At 38.3% G+C, this 26,705-nt stretch overlaps 1 protein-coding gene across 6 annotated transcripts in view; it reads left to right on the top strand.

The window, feature by feature from the left end:
* The window catches only part of THRB (thyroid hormone receptor beta), a 375,781-nt gene that overhangs the window by 308,463 nt on the left and 40,613 nt on the right, over window positions 1-26,705 (top strand). Inside the window, exon 1 of one of the 6 annotated variants that reach the window (XM_032267874.1) lies at window positions 17,141-20,585. The exons of 4 other annotated variants lie outside the window; for them this stretch is intronic. In XM_032267874.1, coding sequence (XP_032123765.1) covers window positions 20,258-20,585 — 328 coding nt within the window. In that variant the 5' untranslated portion in view covers window positions 17,141-20,257. Of the gene's footprint in view, window positions 1-17,140; window positions 20,586-26,705 lie in introns of those variants that run through there. One more of the 6 variants, XM_032267830.1, reaches the window with a different exon arrangement.

The following is a 26,705-nucleotide window of genomic DNA, read 5'->3' as shown; positions in this document are numbered from 1 at the left end:
TGACTGACAGGATTGAAGTTCTATAGCCAGGAGTATTATGGACACAGAAGGAACAGAATCAATAGCCAAATCCCTTGACTCTTCCAATAGGTAGTTTTCAGACAAAATTAGATACAAGTGGATGGCTGATGGACCTTGCATTGAAGTTGGAAAGATATTGACAGGAGGGTCAGCCTTACAAAGACATTGTAGGTGACCACCAGAATCAAAGTCTTTCCCTTCCCCAGGACATCTCCTACAAGTTGCCCTGAATGCTTGTAATTCTACCATTGCCCTTTCATTGTGGTCTTTCAAAACACAAACTTACTGGCTGGATATCTTGTCAAGTCATTAGCTTCTCCAAATGGATGAATCAGATAAAATTCCCTTTACTCTTGACAGGGTCCAATGAAGACAATGGAAAGAATGAGAATAAACAGTGGCCATGAACAGGGTAAGGATAGCGAGGGATAAGACAGAAAGAAAAGAATAATCATAAGGAACAGGACTGCCAAGTAACACTGTGCAGCTCGTCAGGTTGTGAGCAGCACTCACCTCATTGTCAATGCTCTAAAGACAAACATCACCGATCTCATTGTTTGTCAAGGCCTGACCCTGAGCATAGGTTTAAACTACAAAGAGTTTTCAGCCAAATCTAGGCAAATGTGTGAATGCCATAATGATGATAAGCTGTCAAGAGATCCCCAAAAGCCTCACCTTACACAGCTGGCCTGCTGCGTCATGTCTTAGGGCTGTTGACCAGCACTTAGTAAACACATTGGAGAATGTTTAGAACAGATGACCATTGGTTCTTGGCTTTGACACTTAACCAGCTATTTCACCTTGGCTAAATCAATCATTCTCTCCAACAAAGAACCTAGTCAGAGATTAATTGACCATGAAGAAACCAAAGACATGAATCTACACTCCATTTTTAAAGTGGCCTTCCTCCAGTATGATAATCATATTTCCCCTTGTGGGGAAGACAAGGCAAGATACATTACATCATTACCAGCCCCCTAAAACAAGCTATGTTCATCCCGAAAACAGCTCCAGGATACGTTAGGAAATCAGTTGACTTAAACCATCTCTTTCAGTGTCCTTATTTCCCTTGAGGACATCTTTTCCCAGGAATATAGGAGTCTTTGGGCTATCCAAACCCATTTTCAGTTCTCTACAAAGCCTAGGCTTCTTCCCTCTTCAGTTTCGGAAAACAGTCTCATTTTCCTTAAAAAAAACTTATTCCCCTGAAGGTGTTGGTGACCAGTACTGACTTATATCTTTACCTCTCCAGGACAGGGAGGCTTTGGGTTTTGAGTACCCCTGGAGATGCAGTGACCTGATGCCAAAGGTAGCCTCTGATAGTGGCATTGCAGGCTAAGAAGCATGTACCGACGGGAACTGTCTCACCTGTGCTTATGACCTGCCCTGGCACAGGGCCAGTTTCTCTCTCCAGTTATTCTAGTCTGTGGCTAATTCTAATTGTGAGCTGTATTTACAGATTGATCTTTCAGTTATTAGCCAATTCAGCCTTCTTGACTGAACTGGAACAAATATGACCCTCTATCCACACTGCCAGGGTACCAGAAATTCAGAACCAGCTGAGCTTTTCAAGTAAGATTAGAGTCAGAAATCCTCCATGGTCCAGAGCTATTCTCCATGGCACTGACCTGACACAGGATTATTATATATTGTGAACCTCTATCCCCATGACATTTGTCAGTATTGGCTTATATGAGGGGCTTGGCTTTATTAAACTTTACTGCCTCTTAAAATACAGAACTGTGCTGCATCTGAGCCTGTTTAACTCAATTATTATCTATATGATAAAGTCACTTGGCATTTGAGTAAGAATATCATGTGTGGGTTGATGGTTTATTAGTCTAGACTGCAATACTCTATGACTGGCAGATTGTACCCCAACCACCCATACTTGCCCCAGACGTCTAGTACAGCTGTAAAGGCCATACTATTGTAAGCTAAGCCTCAGGCCTAATGAAAAGATACGTATTCAGCTCTTTGTTTGCCTAGTTCTGGAAATAACTTCTTATAATAAGACTAAGATGTAAAACTAAAGGTCAAAACTGTGTAAGTAAAAGAAGCTACTGCCCTTTAAGGGGAAAAAATACATGTTAATTTTTGCAGGAATTTCAATTGAATGGGTTTCCAGGGAAACAGGTATCTGCAATGGGTTCATTCCACTTAATATTTATGACAAGACGTAGGGAATTTCTTTCTTTGAATCTTTTCCTGGTTACACATGACATGCTCATTCTTAAGTTTCCTTTGAAGTGATCATTCTATGCTTGAGTCTTATTTGTTCTCCCCAAAAAAAAAAGAAATAAGTGCCCATTTTATGATTTGTAAGACTTTTTGATATCAGGAATATAAGCCTGGTGATCACTACTAGAAAGTAAAATTACATGGATCTGATGAATCAAAAGCTACTTGGTTTTACTTGTTTTATTGCAAATCTGCTTACTTTGAGTTGGATTCTGTTTCTAAGAGTTGAAGTGGGAAAATTTAATTGGTGGCAAAGGACCACCATGTCTTCAAGGTTGAGTAAATTGTATGTTTTCTCGGAAGAGCTCCTAAGGCAGACGTATAAATTCCTTTTTATATTGTTTTACATTAATCTCAGGTTTACCAAAAAATTGTAATAGTGCAAATAATTCCCATACTCTTCACCTGGCTTCACTAATTGTTAACATTTTACTATATTTATTTGATCATTCTCTGTGTTTGTTTGCATATATACATATTATTATTATGCTATTTGCAAACCATTTGAGAGTAAATTATAGATGTCATGTCCTTTTAACTCTAAATAGCTTCTAAAACTAAGGAAATTATCTTAGGAAACCATAGTACAATTATCAGAATTGAGACATGTAACATTGATGTATACTATTTTCTCACGTACAGACTTTATTTACATTTTATGAATTATCCTTCCTGCCACCCCCTTGGAGGGGAAGTTGAGGTGAGGACCAGGGCTAGAGAGAGGACTTGTCTCTAAGAGGTTTTCAAAGGCTTAATTCCTCTAGACAGGGCTGGGACAGGCCACTAGCAATTGTCCTTTATAACAATTTTATTTTCTGGTCTGGGATCCAGGTCAGGATCATTTATTTTATCTTTTGCTTTTTTATCTCTTTAGTCTGCTTCTTTTTCCCACCATCTGCCCAGCTTTATTAGAGTATAATGGACAAATAAAAATTGTATATATTTATCATGTACATGTTATATTTTGACACATTATACATCTTTAAATGATTAAATCAAACTAATTACCATATCTATCACCTATATCCTTACCGTTTTTTGTGGTGAGAACATTTTAGCAATATTATAGTATACAGTGAGTTGTTATTAAATATAGTCACCATGCTACAGAACTTAGACATCCTGAACTTTTTACCCTTTGATGAACATCTACCCATTCTACCTACCCTCTCGCTGCAGACCCTAGTTATCACCATTCTATTCTACTCTGCTTCGATTTCAACTTTTTCCATTCCACATACAGGTGAGATCATGCAGTGTTTTTGTTTCTGTGCCTGGCCTATTTCACTTAGCATAATGTCCTCCAGGTTCATGTGAGTCTGGGACAGTTTCACAGTTTTTCTTTTTCATGCCATTGAAGAAGTATTTCTTGAAGAAATACAGGCTGATTATTATTTTGGAATGTCCCTTATTAAGTTTGACTGATCTTTCCTCATGATTTTTTTTAGACAAGGTCTCACTCTGTTGCCCAGGCTGGAGTACAGTGCTGAGCTCATGGCAGCCCTGAACTCCTGGCCTCGAGCAATTCTCCCGCCTGGACCTCCTTGCTCAGGGTTACAGGCATGAGCCACCGCACCCAGCCTCTCCTCATAATTAGAATCATATTATGCATTTTGAACAGAGATACTAAAAGATCGTCATATCACATGGTGTTTGTTCCTATAAAATTTTTAATTCAATTATGTGATGTAGAAATAGTTTTCAATCTTCCAAATCACTAATAATGTGAGCAGGCCTAGATCTTTACTGGTGAGTTGGCTCATTATCTCACTGGATTAGAAGAAAGTATATTTTCTAAAAGTCCTCTTATAAGCATCTGTTCAATGCTCTAAAGGTGAATGTCAGAAGAAAAAAGTTATTTGTTTTGTTTCTCGGTCCCCTCTGACATTTTTAAGGTTGGAATGGTAGGTTGATACTTACCTAGGGAACTTCTTTTTCTGTAGTAGGGACAAAGAGCACATTGTCCATGGTTCGAAGACTTTTCTGAAGATAAAAAAATAGATACAGGTACTTTATCCTCTTCTCATGTTTTAACTAAACATTCTTTTCTTTCCACAATCCAATCATATTAAATTACAGCTAAGATCAGAGTATGTCTTAGGTTAATCACGATATTTATTGTGTATCTTTCTAGAATGTTTTGACATTTGAAAGAAAATAAAGAATTTCAATTTGCCGTTTCTAGATTTGGATCTCAGGGGTACCAACATGAAGTAGATCCTATTTTTGAAAACTGTTACAAATCCTTTTACTCTACTCATCCTTCAAGGCCCAGTTCAAACATCACTTCCTCTGTGTATCCTTATTCCCCATCAGGATGAACTGGGGTTTTTGTTTTTAATCCTGTGATGAATTTTGTCCAAGTACTCACTGTGTTCTGCCTTATTTAATTGTGGCTTCTGAACACGCCTGCTTGATTCACTGGAGATTGTGAATTCATCTCGATTTATACTGACAATGTTTTAAATTGAGTGTGTTCTATGTGTCCAATGTTGCACTGTAAGCTGAGAATAAAAAGTTAAATGCACACCCCTCTTTTCACAGGATTTCCAAACGGAAAATGTTGACAGAGTTTCGAGTCTAGGCTTGAAATGACCAGTGACTCTGTTGACAACCAAGCGATGATGAAAATTCTATTGTTGGGCCAGCATTTGTCTTAGGAAAGAATAATGAAGAATGTAACCTATGTTGTTTCAAAAATAATTCCATTTTACTCAATGTTCACTTAACGCTTGAAGTATTCAGTGTGTAGGATACTGTTTTCTGCCTGCTGATATCTATTTTTAGTTGGGTTGCAAATTTCAGAGTCAGGGCCATGTCTTCCTGCTATGGTGTTATCTCCATTAGATCTGGGAGAATAACATACAGGGTATTGATACATAAATGATGTAAACTTATTTTATTTTGAGAATCAGTCTTAATTAACTCAAGCTATTTGTAGCCCTGCATCTATTAAGCTTCACTGAGATATAATTTACATACCATCAAATTCCCATTTTAATGTATAGTTCAATGATTGTTAGTATATTTACAGAGGCGTGCAACCATCATCATGTCTTATTTTAGAACATTTCCATCATCCCAAAAGAAACTTTGAGTCATTTACAGTTACCCCCCATTCCTGTGCCCAGCCTCTGGCAACCCCTCTTCTTTCAGTCCCTGTTGATTTGCCTTTTCTGAAAAACAGCAAAAATGAAACACTACAATATGTGGTCCTAAATGACTGGCATCTTTCTCTTAGCATACTGTTTTTGAGATTCACCCACAACATAGCATGTATCAGTACTTTGAACTTTTTACCTCTTATTATTTTTATAACATTTTCAACTATAATGTAGGACAGGAGCCTTTACTGACAAAGAATAAATCTTTTGAAAATACATCAGTTGTGGCATAGTCTAAATTTTGCACTAGTTGTTCTTAAGGGTGAAAAAGCAAAGTAAATGCAGACAATTCAATTGTTCATTCATGATTCCTATTATTAGGGAAATTTGTTTTAAAATTAATCTCTGACATGTTATTCCGGGATAAAGAAAGTATACTTGTAGCTGTTAAATGTCAAAATTATTCCATTTAAACAGCCACTCAACTTTTCACATCAAGTCGATCATTGTGAATTACAATGAAATAATTATCTTAACACATTAAGGGGAAATGTGTCTACTTGCTCTAGGTGATTAAATTTAAAAATACACTAAATGAGTTGCTATGTGATATTCAAGCAAAACATAAATGATATTTATGAAAAACATAAAATATTGAAGAGCATTTTTTTTCTAGAGATACAGGGAAATATATTGATAAATATACAATGTGACATTAAATTAAGCACATCTTTGGAAAAACAGAGTAATCACTGAAGTGATCTTAGAATTTGTGTTGAAACACATTATTAGTCACCCAGAAATTTCAAGACAATAAAATAATTTTCCACTTAGAAAAGTGTAGTGTGGAAGTGGGAAAAGTGAGTTCTAGAATAGGAACTAAAGGGGCTAAATTTCAATACTAACCTCTTCCCTTAGTAGTTATGTAGGGTAGTTTTCCACTATGCAAAATGAATGGAAAGACCTTCCCAACCAGTCTCATTGTTTAGTTATGAAGACACCTTGCAATAGACCTCACCATTATTATGAAGCCAATGTCTAATTAAAGTTACACCAAAACTTAAATATTTTTGCATTTTTTCTATACCATGATGTTCAAGCCACATAAGACTGTATTAGATTCATTAAGGTTTGCTTTTGAATCAAATGTTCATTTATAAAAAAAGAGCAGACATTCTACTGTTGGCTTAGAAAATAGAAGATGTCAATGATAATAATAGTGGTCTGAAGTATATTTCAAATTTTTCACTTTTCTTTCAATCTCCAGCCTTAAGAATACTATACTTTACACTTTTGTATATGTGCATGGTTCTTTTGGTTTGGATTCTGAGCTCTTTTTGAATAGTATCTTATTCTATCAAAGCACAAGGGGACTTTATGATTTGCCTTTGGTCTTAGGAAATAACAGTCAGAATAAAACCCTTGATCTTTATCCCAGGGTTCTTACGTGAAAGGCACTGTGCTAGGACTCCAGTCTTTAATCAGCACTGTTCCATCCACTGGAAATACTATGCAAGAAAAGCCTTGGAATAGTACAAACATGTCTGGGAATTTTGGACTCTACAATTCATTACTTGAAAACTTAAATGGAACAAATCCTGAATTTAGGCTGAAATCAGACTATATATTATTTCTCAATGTGAAAAAGAAAATTTCATGGACTAAACATCTGGCAAAGATTGTTTAGTAATGTTCTGAATGTATAAATTCCCTTGTCTGAGGTGTATAAATTCTCTTATCTGACCTAATTAGGCCTAAAACATTGAAGTTTCTGGACCCATCAAAGAGGACAGGTGATAAACCATGAAGAATCACTACACATCAGTCACCATAGTCCTAGTTTCCCAGACTCCAGTGTAAACTGCTAAATGGCGTAAGGGCAGCAAAACAGAGACATACTATTTTGTACGTAAATACGGTATTTGCATGCATTTAGAATACTGCTTATCAGTCTTAAACTGTGGGCAATTTGCAGAACCTCTCCAAGTCTCGGTTTCCTTATTTCTAAAATATCTGTGACCAAGATTGCTGTGAGGCTTAAATGATATAATCTATATGAAAGTGGTTAGCACAGTACATGAGCCATTGTATGTAGGAAACAATGTGTGACCAAGCCAGAGAGATGCCGTTCAACAAAACTGCACATGGCTAACATTCAGGTTATATGAGCAGGTGGCAAGAGACAGGAGTAGAAAGTAGTCAGGAGCCACATTACAAAAGACTTCTAAGTCTTTAAAGTGTATCTTAAAAAATGAAGATTATTGCACGCTACAATTGGGGTTGTGGGAGTGGCAATAGGTGACATACTTTAGATTCTCCTTTAAAATCAATTCCCCTAGCTGCAATGTGGAGAATGAGTTGAAAGATCAGAGTAAGATCAGAGGCATAGAAACCTGCTGGGTTAGCCCACTTTTCTCTTAAAAAGAAATGATGAGTTTAATTAAAATAGTAGCAGCATAGAATAGTTGGCCTTTTGTGACTAAAAGCTGTGGCAAAGCTACAGAGAGATAAATAAGCTGTCATGAAAAGTCCAAGTATGCAATCTCTCCTTGAACAGATCTGGATTTGAATCCTCACTCTTCAAATTACCCATTGTGCCCCTTCAGACAAATAGATTTTTTTTCATCTATTAAAAAATGTGACTACACTAGGACAAATACCTAATGCACGCTGGTCTTAAAACCTAGAGGACGTGTCAATAGGTGCAATAAACCACCAAGGCACATGTATACCTATGTAACAAACCTGCATGTTCTACACATGCATCCCAGAACTTAAAATAAATAAAAATTTTTAAAAAGTGTGACCAGCCATAGCTGCTGTACGACTATTGTGATGTTTAAATAAGATGACGCATATAAGCATTCGATACAGAATCCAACACACTGAGTTTAGTATTGGTATGCGAGGTACCTTGGAATCCAAGGAAAGGCTTTTGGTAGGTGGCTGGAATGCAGTCTGGAAGGCACAAGGGAGACTGAGTACCATCTGCCCATAGCGGCAATAGCTGAAGGCGTAGACATTGATGACTTCACCTGGAAGAATATGTATAGTTACAAAAAGGCTGAGAATAGAACCAAAGTTATGGCCGGTTGTAAAAGACAGATGAGGAGATGATCCCTTGAAGATGACTGAAAAGAACTGTCCAGAGATGGAGGAGACATATGGGAAAAGGCTATATGACATGGAGGTTTCTGGTCTACCATGAATAGGTTACGACTGCGGAGTTAGGTGGAAGCAGAGGGCTTGTGCTATTGGGATAGTACTATGTCCAAAGACCCAAAAATGTCAGCTATCACTGCTCCTTTTGGGAGCCTGGCGTGACAATGATAAAGTTCGTTAAGTACTATGGTACTGGTAGTGCAGGCTCACCAAAACTCAATGTAGAGGCCAGGAAAATTGAGTTGTGCTAGCAACGTGGAGCACGCCATTTTTTTTTTTTTTTTAGCCTAATTAGGCCTAAAACATTTTAGATCAAGGACAAAGCCAATACACCCGCCAGAACCAGGAGAAAACAAACTGAAGACGACAGAAAGGAGTTTTGAGAATCTAGGGTTCACAGTAACAGCTGGTGATGCTGGAAAAGTTGACACAGACCAGCTAAAGCAACTTCAGCCTTTACTAAGACAGTGGTTCTCAAACTTTACCTAGTGTCAGAATCCCCTGGAGGGCTTGCTATTCCCACCCCTCAGAGTTTCTGATCCAGTTGGTCTGGGGCGGGCTGTAGAATTTGCATTTCTAAGAAGTTCCAGAGTATGTTAATACTGCTGGTTCAGAAATCACCATTTGACAATCACAGACCTAGGGATTTGGGAGTCTATTTCATAATCTTTGTGGAACCACAAAAGGCTGTTCTCTTTAACTCGCTCATCCTAGAAATTGACATAGTTCATATAGCAAAAGGCTGCTGTAACAGTTTGTGGTATCTTTTGGACAAATGTGCTAAACCTTTGTGAAATAAAACATGCAACGCCAAAATTTAGACCCACGGAGAGGTGTCCAGGTTGAGAAGGCCACCAGGACTGCCTTGATGAGAGTCTCTTTCCCTTTGAAAATCTCTCAATTCAATTATTGGGCCTGCTTCCATCGGCTTGGGCCCTAAGAGTATCTTGTTTCTACTTCAATGTTCTAATCAGAGCAATTTTTTTTTCCATTGCACCAGATCAGAATCCATTCTTTTTATGAAAGTAAAATACTGTCACTTTTTCAAGCACATTTTTGTAAAACTATATTCTGCTTGGTGATGGATTGTGAACAAAAGTCTCCTCTTGGTGCCCTTTTGTAGAGCTCTAACAGGCTAGCACTATAAAAAGCTTTTATTAAATACCAACAGAAAAAATTAGAAACAAATTCAGTGTACAATATGTTTTAAAAGAGGAGAACTTTGAGTTTCTATTCCTACCAAAACAGACTTAACTCAAGAGCCCAAGAGGCCCTGGTCTTGTCCTGTGGCCATCTGGGGATTTGCATTTCTATGTGTCCAGCCCGCCTCTTCTGGCCAGTAGCTTTCCTTCCTGGTAAAGACCCAAAAAAGGACACTCCCCTTCTGCAGATTTCTTCTCTCTGTTCTTGGTGTATAATCTGAGAAATGAATGTTCTGTATTCCTGCCTTAGCTCCAGCGTATATATCTGACAGAGCAGACAACTAGGTTTTTCAAAGTATGTTTCATGGAACACTTGTAACAGATGTTACAAAATACACAAAGGGTTCTTTGATCAGACATGTTTAGGACATGCTGTTACACAAAGTCATTCAAAGTGGTATGTGTGTGCATCTCCAAGAGAGGAGCATGTAAGGTGTCATTTCCCAAACTCATTTGATCATACAATCTTTTTTTATTGTTTTCTCTTTAGATCATCTCTTGGGACTATATTATTGGGCCACTTAGGGAACATCATCTGAATATTAACCCAGTAGCCATGGTGTTCACTTAATAAGAAGTACACCATTACAGTAGCTGTAGGGGAAGAGGAGTCATACTAATTAACACTCCTAGGACTGATGAAGTGAAAGCTTCTAAAGTGGTTAGAGTTTTGCATGATCTAGTGACTCAAGACTTTATATAATTTGGCAGAAATCCTGAGGAGGTAGAGTCAATCCCCAGGCTTGGGACAAGGTCCTTTACTCCCTTTCCTCCACAGCAGCTTTTTAACCCTGCAACACTAGACACAGTTGGGAAAATAAAGACACCACCTACAACAGGAGAAATAATACAGTCAAAGCAAGAGTGGATCATGGCCCTAGTAGCCTCCACCTACTGTGTGACAAATCACTTCATCCCGTTGGGATTCAGTTTTCTCATGATCAGATAAAATACATGTGGAATGTATAGCTCAGAAGTTCCTGCTTCATATGCTGGGATCCTAAGAAAACCTAAAACGGGTCTCAGCCTTCATAAATCTTCCATATGTGTTAGAGTCTGGACAAAGGGCTGCTTTAAAGTTGAGTGGTCTGGAAGTTCCAGGAGCTTGCCCCTGCGCACATCTCTGGAATTGAAGTAATTTGGAGTCCTTTTTAAAAAGCAAGGCAGCAATTAAGAGCCTACCACCCAAAAAAAAGCCCAGGTCCAGACGGGTTCACAGCCAAATTCTACCAGACATACAGAGAGGAGCTGGTAGCATTCCTTCTGAAACTATTCCAAATAATCCAAAATGACGGAATCCTTCCCAAATCATTTTATGAGACCAACATCATCCTGATACCAAAACCCAGCAGAGACTCAACAAGAAAAGAAAACTTCAGGCCAATATCCATGATGAACATAGACCCAAAAATCTTCAATAAAATACTGACAAGCCGATTGCAACAGCACATCAAAAAGCTTATCCACCATGATTAAGTAGGCTTCATCCCGGGGATGCAAGGCCGGTTCAACATATGCAAGTCTATAAACATAATTCACCACATAAACAGAACCAAAGACAAAAACCATGTGATTATCTCAATTGATGCAGAGAAGGCTTTTGACAAAATTCAACAGCCCTTTATGCTAAAAACTCTCAATAAGCTAGGTATTGACAGAACGTATCTCAAAATAATAAAAGCTATTTATGACAAACCAACAGCCAATATCATACTGAATGGGCAAAAACTGGAAGCATTCCCTTTGAAATCTGGCACTAGACAAGGATGCCCTCTCTCACCACTCCTATTCAATATAGTACTGGAAGTTCTAGCCAGAGCAATCAGGCAAGGAAAAGAAAGAAAGAGTATTCAAATAGGAAAGGAGGAAGTCAAATTGTCTCTATTTGCAGACGACATGATTTTATATCTAGAAGACCCCATCGTCTCAGCCCAAAATCTCCTGAAACTGATAAGCAATTTCAGCAAAGTCTCAGGATACAAAATCAATGTGCATTCCTATACACCAATAACAGACTTAAAGAGAGCCAAATCAAGAACGAACTACCATTCACAATTGCCACAAAGAGAATAAAATACCTAGGAATACAACTAACAAGGAACATAAAGGACCTCTTCAAAGAGAACTACAAGCCACTGCTCATCGAAATAAGAGAGGACACAAACAGATGGAGAAACATTCCATGTTCATGGTTAGGAAGAATCAATATCGTGAAAATGGCCATACTACCCAAAGTAATTTACAGATTCAATGCTATCCCCATCAAGCTACCAATGACCTTCTTCACAGAACTGGAAAAAAAACACCGTAAACTTCATATGGAACCAAAAGAGAGCCCGCATAGCCAAGTCAATTCTAAGCAAAAAGAACAAAGCGGGAGGCATCACACTACTGGACTTCAAACTATACTGCAAGGCTACAGTAATCAGAACAGCATGGTACTGGTACCAAAACAGAGATATACACCATTGGAACAGAACAGAGGTCTCGGAGGCAACACAACGTATCTACAACCATCCGATCTTTGACAAACCTGACAAAAACAAGCAATGGGGAAGGATTCCCTGTTTAGTAAATGGTGTTGGGAGAACTGGTTAGCCATATGCAGAAAGCAGAAACTGGACCCCTTCCTGACACCTTACACTAAAATTAACTCCAGATGGATTAAAGACTTAAACATAAGACCTAACACCATAAAAACCCTAGAAGAAAATCTAGGCAAAACCATTCAGGACATAGGCGTAGGCAAGGACTTCAAGACCAAAACACCAAAAGCATTGGCAACAAAAGCCTAAATAGACAAATGGGACCTAATCAAACTCCACAGCTTCTGCACAGCAAAAGAAACAGTCATTAGAGTGAATCGGCAACCAACAGAATGGGAAAAAATGTTTGCAGTTTACCCATCTGACAAAGGGCTGATATCCAGAATTTACAAAGAACTAAAACAGATTTACAAGAAAAAAACTAACAAGCCCATTCAAAAGTGGGCAAAGGATATGAACAGATACTTTACAAAAGAAGACATTCATGAGGCCAACAAACATATGAAAAAATGCTCATCATCACTGGTCATCAGAGAAATGCAAATCAAAACAACATTGAGATACCATCTCACGCCAGTTAGAATGGCGATCATTAAAAAATCTGGAGACAACAGATGCTGGAGAGGATGTGGAGAAATAGGAACACTTTTACACTGTTGGTGGGAGTGTAAATTAGTTCAACCACTGTGGAAGACAGTGTGGTGATTCCTCAAGGACCTAGAAATGGAAATTCCTTTTGACCCAGCAATCCCATTACTGGGTATATATCCAAAGGATTATAAATCGTTCTACTATAAGGACACGTGCACACAAATGTTCATTGCAGCACTGTTTACAATAGCAAAGACCTGGAACCAACCCAAATGCTCATCAATGATAGACTGGACAGGGAAAATGTGGCACATATACACCATGGAATATTATGCAGCCATCAAAAACGATGAGTTTGGGTCCTTTGTAGGGACATGGATGAACCTGGAAACCATCATTCTCAGCAAACTGACACGAGCAGAAAATCAAACACTGCATGTTCTCACTTATAGGCGGGTGTTGAACAATAAGAACACATGGACAGAGGGAGGGGAGCACTACACACTGGGGTCTGTTGGGTGGAAATGAGGGACAGTGGGGTGTGGGGAGTTGGGGAGAGATAGCATGGGGAGAAATGCCAGATATAGGTGATGGAGAGGAAGGCAGCAAATCACACTGCCACGTGTGTACCTATGCAACAATCTTGCATGTTCTTCACATGTACCCCAAAACCTAAAATGCAATAAAATAAAAAAAATAAAAAGCAATGCGTCCAAAGACTCCAGACCTTGACAGTCCAAGAAAGCATGCTCTAAAAGTCTTTGTGCACCTCTTTAGTGCACAAAAATGGTGTACTAAATAATAGCACCTCTTTAGTTTCCCCCAAAATGTATTAGATGTGCTTCAGCGCTTCAGTGGTAAGATGGAGACCCATGCTTCTTTACATTTTAAAGAGAACTCTCCTCAATTTTAGTAGCTCCTTCAAAGGGCAGGAAATGTCTCAATCATTTTTACAATCTTTTTTGGGGCAGAGATGATTGGCACTGTAATTCCATAACCTCAATTGAGGTAGGTTTAATAAACAGTACCACCTCTGTTCTCTTGTGATGAAAATATAAAAGAACAAACTGGTTCGATTTTAGGCAGATATCTCCCAGGAACTTTCAAGCCTAAGAAAATCCACTTACTGCAGTATGTAACATTTTATTGCAGTATGTAACATTTTATCTTTTTTTTTTTTTTTTTGATGCACAGGGATTTTGGTGCATAAAGAGCCCTTCATCTTTTTTCTGAGAAAGCAAATGTTGTTATGTATGTGACGAGAGTCAAGGCTTTCAGGCCTCTGATGGAATCAAGAGGTTCCTGACACACAAAGTGTCATTTAAGCTCCATCCAAATGAATAAGAAGGGCTCCATCCTGTGAAGAGCTGAAGGGAGAAAGATATCAGACACAGGAAAGAACATGTGCAGCGTTCCTGAATTTAGGCAGGCAAAAACTTGAAGGGCCCAAGGAACAATGAAGATGCTGCTCTGGTTTATGTCAAGGAAGTGGGAGGGTTAATGAGAAGTGGGGAAGGGCCACCTTTTGGTAGAGGTTTGGATTTTGTTCTAAATACAGTACAATGCCACCAAAGGTTTTAAACAGGGAAAAGACATTATCTGATTTGCAGCCTGTAAAACAGCACTCTTTGGTGGCTGCGTCAAGAAAATATTAAAGTGACCCAAAGCCAATGAGGAAGCCAGAAGGGAGTCCATTAAGAGATGATAATGGTTTGGACTGTGATGATGGCAGTGGAGAAAAGGAAGTAGTTGGATTAAACATATATTTTGAAGGAAGAACCAATGAACTTGCTAATGGATTGGATTTTAGTAGTGAAGGGAAGAGAAGAGTTGGCTCGAAGGTTACTTGCTTAAGCTCCCAGGTGGATGGTGGTGCTAAAGATGGGAAGACTGTGAGAGGAACACATTTTAGAAAGAATTAAGTTGGAGATGCCCATTGGTTGGGCAAATGGAGATGTCAGGTTGATAGTTGAATATAAGATCCTGGTTTCAGAGAAGACATCTGGGATGGAGATATCCACCTGGATGTCACATACAATTAGTATTTAAAGCTATGAGACAGGATGAGATCACCTAGAGCAGGGCTTGGCAAACTTTTTCTCCAGAATACCAGGTGGTAAACATTTTCAGCAGGCTATAAGGTCTCTCTCGAAACTACTCAATTCTGCCATGGTAGCACAAAAGCATCCACAGACAATATGTAACAAATAAAGGCTGTATTCCAGTAAACTTTATTTACAAAGCAGGCAGTGGGTCATGTTTGGCCCACAGGCTGAAGATTGCTGACCCCGAGCTAGAGTGTAGACTGAAAAGAGAAAGTAGCACAAGACAAAACCTGAGAGAGATATATAGGTATATAAATTATAATTAAATAAGTATTATGTATATATGAAATTATGTCTCTTACTATGCCAGTCATCACTCTACGTGCTTTACTTATATAAATGTACTTAATCTTCACAATAACCAATGAAGTGAGTACTGTTATCTCTGTTTTACAAATAAGAAAACTGGGACCTAAATAAGTTTATTTCTGTTTCTTGAGAGAAAAAAAAAGTCCAGAGGTTGGCAGTCCAGAGCTAGTAGGGCTATTCTGTGTATTTCAGCAACCTAGAATTTTCCAGGTCATTCTTCCACAATCCCTAGAGTATACTTCTCATTCTCATGGACCAAAATTATGGCTGGGGCTCCAGTCACTGCAGGGAGCAGAAAGTCGAAACAAAGGGGAGGTAAATGGAATGCGCCAGTTGTCTTTTAATCTGTCTTTTAAGTTTCCTAGAAACTGCCTTACAACACTTCTATTACGTCTCATTGGCCAGAAGTTAGTCACACAGACATATATTGATAAATGAGAAACTGGGATGCATAGTTTTTTTTCTCAGGGGTCATGAACCCAACTAGAATTTAGAGGTTCAATTACTAAAACAGAAAGAACAATCATTAGAGTAGAAGTTAAAAGGCTCTGACCAGTTGCTTTAAGACTTATCAATTATCTTTCTTTATGTGCCTTTTTGCAAGTACAGTTCATTGATAGCACCCTTCCTAAGACATTTCTGCTCAGCCATTGCATACCTCAGGCCTCCACTGCTGATGTCCTACATACTCTTCAATTCCAGCTCACTGGCACCTCTTCTGTGAAGCCATCCGCAGCACCCTACGCAGATTTCTCCTGTGTCCCCATACCAAGTTTATTACACTTCTTGTATTTCCTTCTTTCCTGGCCTGCCTCCTTTTGTGCTGCCTCCTCTGCTTGACTGGTTAACTTAAAGGCAGGTGAAACCTGGCTGAAGTGTAGAGTGTAAATTTCTAAGAACTAAGGGAAACATGTAGTGAAACTGCAAATGAAGAAAAAGGAGTTAGTACACAGGATTCCCTGGTCCTTGGTGAAGGGACTGGGGTCACACACCTAGTAGAACAGTGGTTCTCAAATGTTGCTGCTTATGCAAATAACCTTGGGAACTTCTTTTAAAAATCTTGATGCTAAAGTTTCATCACATAATAATTAAAGTGGACTTTCTAAGAGTGACACCTAGGCATCAGTGTTTTTAAAGTTTCTCAGGGCTGACTGTGGTGGGTGTGAACCACCACCTGTAATCTCAGCACTTTGAGAGGCCGAGGCAGGAGGATTGCTTGATGCCAGGAGTTTGAGACCAGCCTGGGAAACATAGGGAGATGCTGCCTCTAAAAAAAGAAAATTAGCTGGGCATGGTGATGTGCACCTGTAGTCCTAGCTACTTGGGAGGCTGAGGCAGGAGGATTCCTTCATCCCAGGAGTTCAAGGTTCCAATGAGCTATGATTGTGCCACTGGATTCCAGCCTGGGCTACAGAATGATACCCTGTCTCTTTAAAAAAAAAAAAAAAAAGGAGTTTATCAGGTGATTTCAATGTGCAGCTGTATTTGAGAACCAAGACAATTGAAAATAGAGGAAAAGAGACAGAAAAACAATTTTCCTCCTCTGAGACCTTGAGGGTTTGTTGTTTACCTGTGAGGTTTTCCACGCATAGGTTGTTAGTCTTATCCTTTTAGGTTATTTCCTTCCAAGAATAGACAAAGATTGTGTGTGTGTGTGTGTGTGTGTGTGTGTGTGTGTGTGTATACAACCTATGCATGGAAAACCTCACAGGTATGTATACATATATATGTATATATATAATTATATATGTATATACATATATATACATATTATATATGTATATAATTTACTATATATACACATATATACATATATATGTGTGTATATATATATATAATAAATTATTATTGATTGAAACACTTCTAATGGGAATTATTAAAGTCCTCCTGGTTTATTTAAGGCAGTGGGACGCACTATAAGTGAAATAACTCTTAAGCTGCTCTTTAAATAATTAGAGCAGGCAATCAAGAAAATAAGACAATACCCTTACTGAAGCCTACCCCATTTGTGACACATAATATGTTTAGATTGCTCTATTGACTTTACAAAGAAGCATGCAAGACTGATCACAGGTGACAGATGTGATCGCTTCTATCAGGATGTGAGGGGCCATACTTCAAATTCAGTGTGAGTGTTGAGCTCCATTTTCAACTAATAGAAATGGGAGTTTCATGCGTTCATTACAAGTAAAGAGTATTCCCACTTGGTATGAGGAGTGTGTTTCAGAATGTTTTGTTCTGTTTTCTCCAAACAATAAACGTTAGTGAGGAAGTGAGTGCTCTTAAATATGTTTTGAAACTTTTTTTAGTTTAAAGATTTCTGAGAGAACTCAGGATTTTTTTACTTCAATAAAAATGCTGCTGATCTTTCAGATGTTTAGCAAAAAGTGAGAGAAATAGTTTTTCAGCAGCCGTTCTTTCCTTTTTCACTGCAGTGTTTATATCCACTTCCAGGGGAGAATAACTCTCCAATTTTTCAAGCATATTTAGAGATTTCTGAAAATTATTTTTAAGTATTCTTTTGGAATAAAAGTTGAGGCTCTGGTTTTAGTTGATATTGTTACTGATGAAAAGCAAGAAATTGCTTGGATTTCTGCCTTTAATGAAAAAGAGAGGGAGCCAGGAAATGCATTGGGCAAAACTGCAAAATCAAATGGGTTCAACACACAGCTCTTAAGCAGAAAAAGAGACTTTGGAACATGTACATTTGCCAGAAAAGAAAACTGCTTTATTGAAAGGTTAATTTTTAGATTAGTCTTGGGAAATTTGAGATAAATAAATGAGATCAGACAAAAAACATAAGGCCTGGATCCTTTTTCCTGGAGTTTTCAGAACATAGTTATTGCTTGCAAGGAAATGTTTTGACATTTCCAGTAGGGAGAAAATGTTAATTGTAATATTGTATATGTGTTCTTAATAACACTTGTGAATAAATCTTTTATTTGTTTTAAGAGTAAGTGGAAAGTAAAAACATGATTAAAATGTTAGCTGTGCTCTTTATTCCTTATGGTAGCTTTTCATGCTTTCTAGGATATTATGATTCATTTTCCAGGTTCAAATATATACCAACTGAAGAACATGCTTTTGCTTGTTTTATATCAGTTGCAGTTTTTAAAGGAGTCATTACTGTCCTCCACATAGGTCTGCCTGGGTCTCCTTTCTAATTTTGTCGCATCTTTTGCTCATTCTATAATTCCTCACCTTTTTCCCTTAAGTCTATGGCTTCTTTACTACATTTATAAAAAGTCAGCACTTAAAGACAGCACAACTCTGGTTCACTTGACTGTATATACAATACACATGCTATTAAGCTGCTTATTGGCAGGAATGGTGATTGTTTTTCTGAGCGGCCATCTCTGTGGCCACCAACTCCCTGCTTTGTATTTAACAGACACCCCATAGTTTGTTGAATGACTGTAATACCCTCTTTACTTCTGCCATGTGTCCCTGCCCCAGAATTCCATGTTGCAATTGATGACTGGAGCTACATGTCCAAAGCAAAGGTCTCACCATTGAAAATTACAATATTACATTGTTGATGGTACTTTAGAGAGAAATACCAACAAGGTCACATGCTCATGGACCAGCAGGAAGCCAAATTAAATGTCACTACCTGAGGCCCAGCCCTGAAAACAGACTGCCTAAGAAATGGAAGGAATCCCTAGTATAGAAGAGCAGCATCCACCCTTCCTGATGTCATGATCTACAGCTATGCATATACGTAACATGCACACACTGGCCACCATCCACTTGGAGAAACTACCATTAATAGTCCTCTTAGCAAGCATTTACAATCTCATTTGGTATTTGTTAACTTCTTAGTTAAAAGATGTGATGATTCTTACAGAAAATGCTGTTCCCTTTTTGATCACTATCTTTAAGTACATGAATACCACTTAAATCACATTAAACCTTGAAAACAATCTCAAAAGCAGATTTGAATGGGAATAAAATGATAAGTGCTTACAGTTTTCCACGCACTACTGGTCAGAGTACTATTAAGCACCAACAGAAAAAGAAAACTACTATCTAATAGGAGTATTCCTCATTTAGGGGCATTGCCATATGCTCTCTCTCATGCCTTTGTAAAGAAAACATAAATTACAGAATTGAACAGTTAATGTAAGCTTTAGGTCTCATGTAGATTAGTGCTTCTGAGGTAGAAAATAATCATGTACAAGGAACAGAATAAAACTCACTTGCAGACATCAGCAGCATTTTCAACTGTGTACTTCCTTGGCATGTTTTAAAACCCAATGGGACCTATGTGTCATGGGAAGATGGCTGGATCCTGGTATTAAAAGCCGGTCAGTAACATTCGACAACAGATTCAACTACTAACATTTGCACAGCTAGATTAATGTTTTGGAGTCAGTCAGTCATCAGGCTCATTACTACTGGATTTTCTCTGGTTCATGCTAATAAACTAGATTATTGATTTTAGGATTTTCTTTGTATCCAAGGATATTCTCTAAGATGTCTTTATAATGTTTCATGCTTAAGCTGTCAACCAAAATGACATAACAATGAGTAATCATTTTCTAATCATGTTAAAAGGGGTTAAAAACAGCGTATAAAATGAATCTTAGCAGCTTCAGAGTAACATTTGCGCTGACACTCCGCTATCTGGGTGGAGGTCATTCCTACCTGCCTGCCATCTTCCCCAGGAATTAACTAGCTGCATGCACAGCTTAAGACCTTTGATAGTCATAAATCTGCTTTCCAATATGTTTGGATGGCAGAAGAGCTCAAAAGACACCTCAGTCTAAATAGGATTTTAGCACATCAGGTGCTATTACAAAGTAAAGCAGGCTGGGTTGCTGTGTTGGTGGTGGTGTTTATTCATCTTCCCTTCGCGTTTCATGTGTATGTATGCTTCTCTGCGTATATGCCCAGCTCTCAGGGTGTATGGGGCTAGCGAATGCATGCGTAGAGTGTGTGTATATGTAAAGTAGAAACTGAACCAGGGAAACAAAATGAACTACTGTATGCAAGAAATATATGAAGTGCACCCAGCTGCCGGCAGCAATTGCTACATGCAGTCCACTGATTATTACGCGTATTTCGAAGACAGTCCGGGTTACAGTGGTTGCGATGCTCAGGCTGTGCCCAGTAACAACATATATATGGAACAGGCCTGGGCAGTGAATCAGCCTTATACCTGTAGTTACCCTGGAAACATGTTTAAAAGCAAGGACTCTGACTTGGACATGGCCCTGAATCAATACAGCCAACCTGAATATTTCACTGAAGAAAAGCCTACTTTTTCTCAAGTGCAGTCGCCATCGTATTCTCAGAAAAAAGGTAGGGACCATTTTGCTTAAATGTGTTCGAAGTTTCACTGTTTATTTTCGTTTCGTTTTAAAGTTACAGTTTACATCAGCTTCGTCAAATCTTTGAATTTGAACGCTAAATATTCGCAATTAAGAACGGCAGTAAGAGGGGTTGCTAGGTGATTGAAGGACTCTGTGAACATCAAGATTTCCAAGCACTTTTTTTTCTTCATCTGTGAAAGCTGGAGTGAGTTGGCTCTCCAGGGCTGTATTTTGCATGTGTGTGTATATATTGCCCAAAGTGACTATTGTTAGTTTCTTTGCGAAAGAAAATATGTAAAAGGTTTCCCATTCGCAGGTCGGTGTTGTGGTATTTGAAGTGGGATAATTCTCCCCAGTTCGGGTTCGATTAAAAACTCCTTTAACTTTTTCTTGGCACTTCATTTTGAAAGTTTATTTTAGTTAACTAGTTAGTAAAATATTTTAGTGATTTATTTAATAGTACTATAATATTGATATGCTAGGATCTGTAAATGTTCATTTTAATATATTTACTTAGCCATGTAAATGGTAAAGAATCTATCTGTAACCATGTCAAACTGTAAGAAAGTTTGTTCCAATATGTTTGGATGGCAGAAGAGCTCAAAACAAAACTGATAAACTTTACCTTGCCATTGTGTCCCAGTCATATCAAGTGAACTCTCTTTATGAAAGCAAATGAAACACCCTTCAAAATAGCTAATATTAAAACCAGAACAATATCTATTAATCTTAATAGGCACTGTGCCTTATAATGCTATTTAAATTTTTGTCAATAGAACATGTCTTGTGTTACTGAAAACTAAGGTAAGAGAGACAAACAGGCAGAACTCAGGGCATTTAGTAGCAACTGGCAAATAGGAATGCTTTTGAAAATAGGGTAAATTCTAGTTCACATATGCCAGAATCTCATGTTTTCTCCATGTGATCTATAGGATATTGCATAGAGAACCAAATTTACACGTTTCTATAATTTACAAAAACATGATGACCTTTGATCCTCAAAAGTAAATTTCTCTGTTAAATTAAAACATAATGTGGTTTATTTAGTTGTGGTTTCTATAAAATTTATCATTTGCTTTTCTTAATGTGACTCTATAATTGAAAGTAGTCTGTTATAAAAACAAATGAACAAAATTTCATAAAAACAAAAACTAGAATCTATTTAATTTTTACTATAGTGTTATTCTATAACTTCCAATTATGAAATATTAAGGAGAGTACAGCATAAAGTATATTTAGAGCTGCTCATCTAATTTTTATTTACAAATATAGAGTTTTGTATCCTTTTGAAGGCCATCAGAATCTCATTTATTACAAGGGACACAGAGGGTAAGTCCGCTAATGGAAACATTTGAGATAGATTGAACATGTGCTATTTCATTTAATAAGTAATTTAACTTTGAAAAGAAGAAATTAACATTGCCTCATTAAACATACTTGGATATGCCTTTTGTAGTGTTGTAAGAAAATATTGGTATCTGTCAATCTATCTGGTCATGCTGCTATTCTCAAAAATTCCTGCAGAACTTTTCAGGCTCTTTTCTCTTTTGTCTTTTCACTGTGTTTTCTTCAATCAGCACTGGGGAATATTTGCTTATAAAATGTTAAACCAGGGATTCTTTACTAATTAATTTGATGCATGAACTAGAGGAAAAGACACATTGTATGCATATATTGATGTAATTTCAAAGCCATATGTCATTGAAAGGCCACCGCCACCTGCCAAACTCACTAAATCAAAGCAGGCAAATATTCTTAAATGTACCATTATTTACTTTTACAAGTCTTCAAGTAAATCCCAGTAAAACTAAACCCAGCTGTTAACTGTCTCTTAGGACAAAAGGTTGTACCCAACATGTTTATCCATATTGATCCACTATTGATTTTTGTTGTGTTGAAGGACATCAGTAGTGTCTCATTAAGGCAAAATTAAGACTATAAACAGGTGTTCAGTGGGGCAGGCCTCATTTTCCAATTGGATTTTTATCTATTCACAATAGATAAAAATTCATAATTGCTTCGTCTGTGTTCATTGCTGTCATTATAGCTTTATAAACTCTAATAATGCAGCTGTCTTAACTTTTTCTTTATTTTTTTAAGGATGGCTTATTTCCTAGCCTTTATTTTCTAGTATATAGAGAATCTTCTAAAAACATTACAATCTTGTTTTTAAAAAAAGTTATTATAGGTACAAACTGTTGAAATAAAGGAAGGCTACACTACCTGATGTTAAAAATGGTAAGACTTGAGAATGACTTTTAGTTTTCTTTGGATTGTTTTTCTACAAAGTTTTCTTTTGTATTCATCGCCAAGAGAGAATAACTTATCAAGTTCTTGAAGCATTAAGAACATGAACAAAGAAGAGCCAGATTCAGTTCATTGAATCACATTTAAAATAAAGCTTCAAGAATTGAGGAGGGGAAAAATCAATGTAATTTTCACATTGAGGAAGGCTGAAATGTGGACTGTAGTATCTGTCTTATTTTTCATATGGATTATGAGAAAACAAATTTTTTATTTTTAAAAGTTAGAGACAAATGAAAAGAACCCTACCATTCACTCAGAAGATACGATACTTACTGTCATTCTAGTGACCTAGCTGTGAAATGCTATACTAAGCCCTCACGGGGCCAGTGCTGACTGCACACTTCTGGCCCCCACAAATGCAGGAGAAGAAGGGAGTAAGTTTGGAATCAGATGGAAGAGAATTGGCAACCAGGGTGTTGTGCTTCTCCTCTGTGGCTGAGCCTTCATCAAAATAAAAAGTTGACTTTTTTCCTCTTCTTTTCTGCTTTCTTTCAAAAAACAACCTTTGGAGGTGGAAGTGATAGCTGTTTCCACCACAAATTCTAATTACATTCTGAAATTCCCAAACAGCTTGCATCTGCATCTGGCTGCTCTGAAGGCAGCTTTGCAGGTTGACCTCTCAGTTTGGTCCAGGCCAGTCGGGTCTGCTGAAACAGCATCTTCCCAGGAGTCTGCCCTGGGCGACTCTCCTGCACGGGATTCTTTGCTTGACCTTCTACATGCCATCTTACTTGATAGGAATTGCATGTTCAAAAAATTGCTAGAGTTGGTTATCATGTCCAAGAGAATAAGAATTTCCTGTTTTTAAGCCAGGATCAAGGAGATGGGGGTGAGAGGGTTGTCCTATTCAGTTTTGGTTCTGACCGTTTATGTTCTTTCTCTACAACCACATTTTTAGTTGAGCAGAAAGAAAAATTAATAACTGAAACAGAAACTCCACACAGAATTGTGCTTTCTGAATCTGCTTTCATTGCCCCTCTGACTTGGCGACAAAATTCTTTTTTTAAATTTGTTTTGTGTTCTATAGCTCTGTTAAGTCCACGTGAACGATTACATAGGCATTTGAAATGAAAATTAAGTGGCAATTTGGGGTATGTTTTTTTCTCAAGCTTTCCCTTCCTTTCCTTCTTCTTTTCCCTCTGTCTCTCTCTCTACTTTCCCTCCATCTCTTTCTTCCTCTGTCTTCTCTTTTTCTCCCTGTCTCTCCCCTTACTCTTCCCCTCTACTTGAAATTTAATTTAAACACAGATGTGAACAGTCCATCCAGTGAACTGTTGAGTATTAAATAATCTCTTTTAAATGTAATAGTTAAGTGGTTCATGCAATCATAGATTTTTCAACAACATGTATGTAATTTAAGGATACTGATGGAAAGTTAGGATTTTAAATTAGATACTGCCACTCATATGCTGTTCAGAGACAATACCAGTCCAGAGAACAATAACAAAACATTTAAAAATACAGAACACATACGCTGTACAAAAGGTTAAATGAAAGTGCCTCTTGGCACCCAGAAATGAAAGCAAAGTGAGGAGCAATAATCGTTTCCAAACCAAGTCCAAGTGCAGACAAAAGAGTGAGCCGACTCTTTCCTTTTCTTTCCTGAGAATTAACTGTCTTGTCAAAGGCATGTCCTTCAGATATTTCACTGAATGCCCTAACCTCATCCAGAGCATGCATTGCCCTTACTCATAATGAAAGCTAACAGTAGGAGTCCAAAGCATTATGAGCAAATAGAGTCAGACGCCTGGCAGGCTTATAGAGGAAAGGGGTTTACTGCCGACTTTCTGCATATGAAGTTCACATCCACCACCTCGCATAGCTCCATGAATACCTTTTCATAGTCAAGCACAATGATTTTTTCTCAGCTCCCAGCACACAGGTGCATTCAGCCTGAAGTCAAGCTGTTTCCCACTCTGCCACCCATTCTGATCTAGCTTATATGACCCCATCTTCTTATGGGTCCCTGGCTTCACCAGTGCCCACTTGGTTATCTGTAGTCTTCCTGTTTCCAGAGCCTTGGGAATGCTGAACTTCCGTGCGCTGTCCTTGGTACTTCGGTCTTATCAGCTCCCTGGGTACCAGCTGTTTTAGAGGATCTCCTCAGTTCTCTTGGAGACTCCTAGAATGTGCTTTTGAGTAGTCACCCCATACACCCCTTTTCTCTATCCGCAGATATATCCCACCATGTTGTCCTGTCTTTCTTCCCCCTGGATTCACCCTCTCTTGCTTTCTGAAGCCTTTTGTGGTCAGTTCTTCCCCATACTCTACACCACCACAGGGCTCCTTCTCAAAGTTTTGGGCCCCTTTCTATTACCACAAATTCCACCAACTCCTCCCTGCCCTCAAGAGTTCAATTTTGATTCTGGCTTTCGGCTTTTACTCACATCCTCTGTTCCAGAAATCTTGGCCAGTCTCTACCTGAGTTCCTCTCTCTGTCACCCCAGTCTCCATCCCTGAACTGAGATGCTTTCTTCCAGCTGTCGCCCACTGCCAGCCACACCCTGGTGGTATATCTTGCCACTGTCAGCCTGCATCACTTTATGTCACCAATTCAGCTCACAGCCCACCGGCCTCTTCTACTGACCAGCGACACATTCTCTCCATCACCCCTGCTCTCAACCAGCCCTGCCTTCAAAAGCAGATATCCTTTGTTTTATACAATAGCTCTGAACCCTTTGTGTAAATCACCTTTGAAAATTAATATATTATAAAGTATATTAGGGTTTCTTAACTTTGGCACTATTGACATTGGGGCCACATAATTCTTTGTTATGGTGGTTCTCCCTGTACATTGTACGATGTTTAGCAGCATACCTGGCCCCTCTAGCAAACACACACACACACACACACACACACACACACACACACACAGCAGTTGCAGAATCCAAAAATGTATCCAGAATTTGCCAAATGTGCCCTGGGAGGCAAAATCACCTCCACTTGAGGACCACTGCATTAATGGTGAAGAACTTACTACTTAGAGAATATCTGAAGTAAATAATCTTTCATAAAGGATCTTTTTATAATGTTAAAATCCCTCCTCCATTTCCAGATGTCATATTTAAATGTTCATATATTGACTTCTGTCAAAATGGAGTACACTTGAACCTATATAACCATAAGTACATGCAACATAACACTTACATATATGTCATAGCTCATTTCCATTGTTGGGATTTGGGTTCTCCTCATCATGTTTGCTTGTTTATGTCAAATCTATCTAGATCATAAGCACCATGAAACCAGTAACCTCTTTTATTTTGCACTCCCTAAAGCACACGTCCACATGACCGCAGGATACGCCTGCAGGGAGAGCAGTAGAGTTCATAAGGACACTGATGGTGTTCTGATGACAAATGCAACAGCTCCTTCCTCTTTGTGTAACATAAGGCTGAAGGGCTGATAGCCCACATTTTTGGAGCTATAACCTTGAATTCCATTCTGAATGGATTTTCAGGTAAAGAAACGACACTTGTTTTTCTCGGGGTGTAAGACATGACATAACTGTGTGTGCTTCTGCATGCGCCCAAAGCTATAAATTGCTTCTCACAGCAAAATCAGAGGCAACTATCACCCATCTCTGGTGACTCTTTCTGCTGCCTCCCCTAATCTTCTGATGACTTTGCCTTCCTGCTTTCTAATTCATGCCCTTTTTTAAAATAGGAAATGATCTCATCAGTATCAGGGTTCTACAACTCCAATGCCTCCAAGTATCAAGAAAGAGAGAGGGAAAGGGGGGGGGGGCAGAGCCAATTTTTAAAACCAGGATCTAATTTTTAAAAGCAGTCTTACAATGGCT

This window comes from Sapajus apella, unplaced genomic scaffold, assembly GCF_009761245.1.
Source record: "Sapajus apella isolate SASKATOON/1434 unplaced genomic scaffold, GSC_monkey_1.0 scaffold4, whole genome shotgun sequence".
NCBI lineage: Eukaryota > Metazoa > Chordata > Mammalia > Primates > Cebidae > Sapajus > Sapajus apella.
This window is presented reverse-complemented; position numbering and strand designations above follow the sequence as displayed.